This window comes from Verticillium alfalfae, genomic scaffold (genome assembly GCF_000150825.1).
Source record: "Verticillium alfalfae VaMs.102 supercont1.6 genomic scaffold, whole genome shotgun sequence".
NCBI classification, from domain to species: Eukaryota; Fungi; Ascomycota; class Sordariomycetes; order Glomerellales; family Plectosphaerellaceae; genus Verticillium; species Verticillium alfalfae.
Window position 1 is genome coordinate 2,068,492 of NW_003315033.1, and position 3,095 is coordinate 2,071,586.

Sequence of the window (3,095 nt, forward strand, 5' to 3'; positions counted from 1 at the left end):
CCGTGGATGTCGGCAAGCAGGACAGTCACACTGGCGCCGGCGCGGAGGAAAGTCTGCCAGCTTAAGGGCAGCAACGAAGTCTAGCCATGTCAGAGAGCGCAATCAGAGCGACCAATGGCTTTCCTTACAGCCAGTATGAGGCCGACCAGTTGTCCGCGGTGCCTACAAAGCGATTAGTACAAGTTGCGCCCAGCTCTAGCATCAACCATACCCCCAGTAAATGTTGGGCTCGCGACCCTCATCGTAGACCTTCTCGAGGATATCGACATCGAGGGCCTCGGCGAGGTTTCGCGTGATGAGCTTGAGCTTCCTGCTCCTTTGTGAGGTCCGCCATGCTGTATGAAGTGATCGCTGTCGGGCGCGAGAGGTAGGCTTCTGGTGGTCTGTCACGGAAGGTTGAGTCACTTCCAATCGTCACCGCGAAAATCATGGAGGGGCAGCACCGCGGGGTCTAGCGCGGGGCGGCTCCCCGCCCCGATAGATGCAAAGGGGTTTGGGACCTGGACAACGGCGCTAACCGTTTCGGGGCACATGGCGTCACTGGTCCGTGTACCTCGAGCACCCCGACACTGCCTTTTATGAATGTAACGATTCTCTGGCATCAGAACCGACCTGCATCAACGCCACGATGAGAACATCAGGGGCAGCATGTCGATCAAACCGCTCCCTCCAGAAGCTGTGAAACAGATCAGATCATCTGTAGTGATCACGTCTCTCAATGAAGCCATTGTCGGTCTCATCAAAAATTCACTAGATGCGAGGGCGAGGAGGATCAACGTCACTGTCGACTATTCTAGAGGAAACTGCGTCGTCGAAGATGATGGTCAGGGCATACCGCCTCACGAGTTCTCGGAGAACGGAGGGCTCGGGAGATTACATCGTACGTCTTATCTACATTTGTCTCTTGCTCCGTACTGACTTTGTAGACACATCGCGCTATCCCCGGGGAGATGATACGTTTGGCGCTCATGGGGACTTCATTGCCTCACTAGCAGCGTTATCGTTATTCTCTATCACGTCTCATCACAAGTCTCACAAATCACATAACACCTTGACCTTTCGCAATGCTGAGTTGTTGGTTCGAAACACACCAGCAAAACCAGAGCACCAGATTCAGACCTTCAGCCATGGTACTCGTGTTTGTGTCCGAGACCTATTCGGAAACATGGCAGTCAGAGTCAAGCAGCGGCCTTCTACCATGGACAAGACAGCTCTTGACAGGGACTTCAACAACTTGGTCCACGACGTGGTCGCTGTGTCGCTCGCATGTGCCGCTGATGTCAATTTGCACGTTCGGGACTCAGGCGCCCGGAACACAGTCCGACTTCGTCCGTCACCCGCAGACACCAGCGTCAACGATCCTCCAACTCGGATCTCAAGGGTCCTGGTGCAGTCCGGTCTCGCAGATGATGTCTCGTACGGCACATGGGTTGCTGTGGGTGGCTCGACAAGCAGTCTCTCTGTCAAGGGTTCCATTTCCCTGAACGCAGTAGCGACACGTCGAGCCCAGTTCATCAGCTTTGGTATTCATCCGATGGCAGGGGGTCAGGGATATGGATCCCTATACGAAGACGCAAATCGTGTCTTTGCCAACTCGGATTTCGAGAATGACAAATTTTCAGAGTCTCAATCCAAGGATACCATGCCGCGCAAAGATCTGAAGTCAAAGAGAGGGTTAGAACGTTGGCCCATGTTCTCTTTCCGGGTGGAAAGTACTGCCCCTTCGCCGCACAATCGATCCTTTGAAGACATACTGGAACAGCCCCGGAGATTGTCTCAAATATCCGATCTGATCAAGATTATATGCTTCGAATTCTTGAAGAAACACCAATTTCGTCCTCGGGCACTGTCGTCGGGACGCAACTTGAAGCGGCAAGCCTCTCGCAGCGACAGCACGACCATCGCCAAGCGTGCTAAGACCGCGTCCTCGTCCCAAAGTCGTTCTAGAACTTCGACACCTGCTCCGAGAACCGCATCGCCATTCGACCTCTGGGAAAGAGTCAAAGTTGGCAAAGCACGGCAGTTGATGCCCAAGCTCAATGCTTATGAGGCCCAGTCGTTGCCGTTGCCGCTCATACCGCCAGTCACGGTTCTCGAAACCCCCCGAGCGCCTGGTGGGAGAAGCCCCTTCGTCGATAAAGAGGGGCGGCTACTTGAGAAGCCATTTCACGAGATCGGTCTGCCGCCATCTCTATCGAAGCAAGATTCTCGAGGCTTGCAGCCGCCTGTCATCAAAAACACCCCTAAAGAAGCTGCCGAAAGGCTTTCGGGTGAGAATCAAAGTGATGTCCATCTGTCAGATACTAGGCCTCTTTCAGTGCAGACCGACGGAATGTCAAAAGTCTTCTCAAAATGCATCCGCATTAGAAGAGACAAGACTTGTGAAGAGCCGAGCGAGTGGCTCAGTGGCCTTCTTGGATCGTGGAAGAACCCAGTATTTCCAGCCACCGAGGCTCCTATCCACCACATGGAGGAGGTCACAGCCACTGCGGGTACTGAAGTCAAATGCGGCGGCCATGGCTTGGGAAGCTCCTCGGTCGAAATGTCGTCGATAAAGCTACAGGGACAATTGTCCAAGCAAAGTCTACGCGACGCCGACGTGGTCTCTCAGGTTGACAAAAAATTCATACTCGTCAAGTTGCGACAAGAAACAAGCTCGAAGTTTTTCCGTGAAGCAGGCAATAACACAATGCTAGTTGTTGTTGACCAGCACGCCGCAGATGAACGGTGTAAACTGGAGGCATTGATGAAGGGATACTTTGTCCTGGATAACAATGCCGTCCTCAGAGCCGAGACCATGGTACTGAGCGCCCCTCTCACGTTTGAGCTGAGTAGCAAAGAGTGTGAGCTACTCCGACGGCGCACCAGCCACTTCGAGGACTGGGGAATAATCTACATCATCACATCAACGGCTCAGACCTCAGGATCGGCCCAGCTTTCTACCATTGAAGTACGTAGTTTGCCACCAAGTATCCTCAAGCGCTGCATGGATGAGCCAAAGCTGCTGGTGGACCTCTTGAGGCACGAGGTCTGGAGACTAGAAGAGAGAAGACACATGCACTCCACTGTATCCTTATAGAGCCAGGAATGCGAAT

At 53.4% G+C, this 3,095-nt stretch overlaps 2 protein-coding genes across 2 annotated transcripts in view; one reads left to right on the forward strand and one right to left on the reverse strand.

The window, feature by feature from the left end:
- The window catches only part of VDBG_05756 (tyrosyl-tRNA synthetase), a gene marked incomplete at both ends in the record, with an annotated part of 1,979 nt that extends 1,446 nt beyond the window's left edge, over positions 1-533 (reverse strand). The window contains 3 exons of the mRNA XM_003004597.1: positions 129-162; positions 212-351; positions 519-533. Coding sequence (XP_003004643.1) covers positions 129-162; positions 212-351; positions 519-533 — 189 coding nt within the window. The remainder of the gene's footprint in view (positions 1-128; positions 163-211; positions 352-518) is intronic.
- Positions 534-1,165: 632 nt separating this feature from the next.
- On the forward strand, positions 1,166-3,079 carry VDBG_05757 (DNA mismatch repair protein; the record flags this gene model as incomplete). Its single annotated transcript, XM_003004598.1, has 1 exon — positions 1,166-3,079. One exon carries the CDS (start codon positions 1,166-1,168, stop codon positions 3,077-3,079), a length of 1,914 nt encoding a protein of 637 aa, XP_003004644.1.
- Between the last annotated feature and the right edge of the window lie 16 nt (positions 3,080-3,095).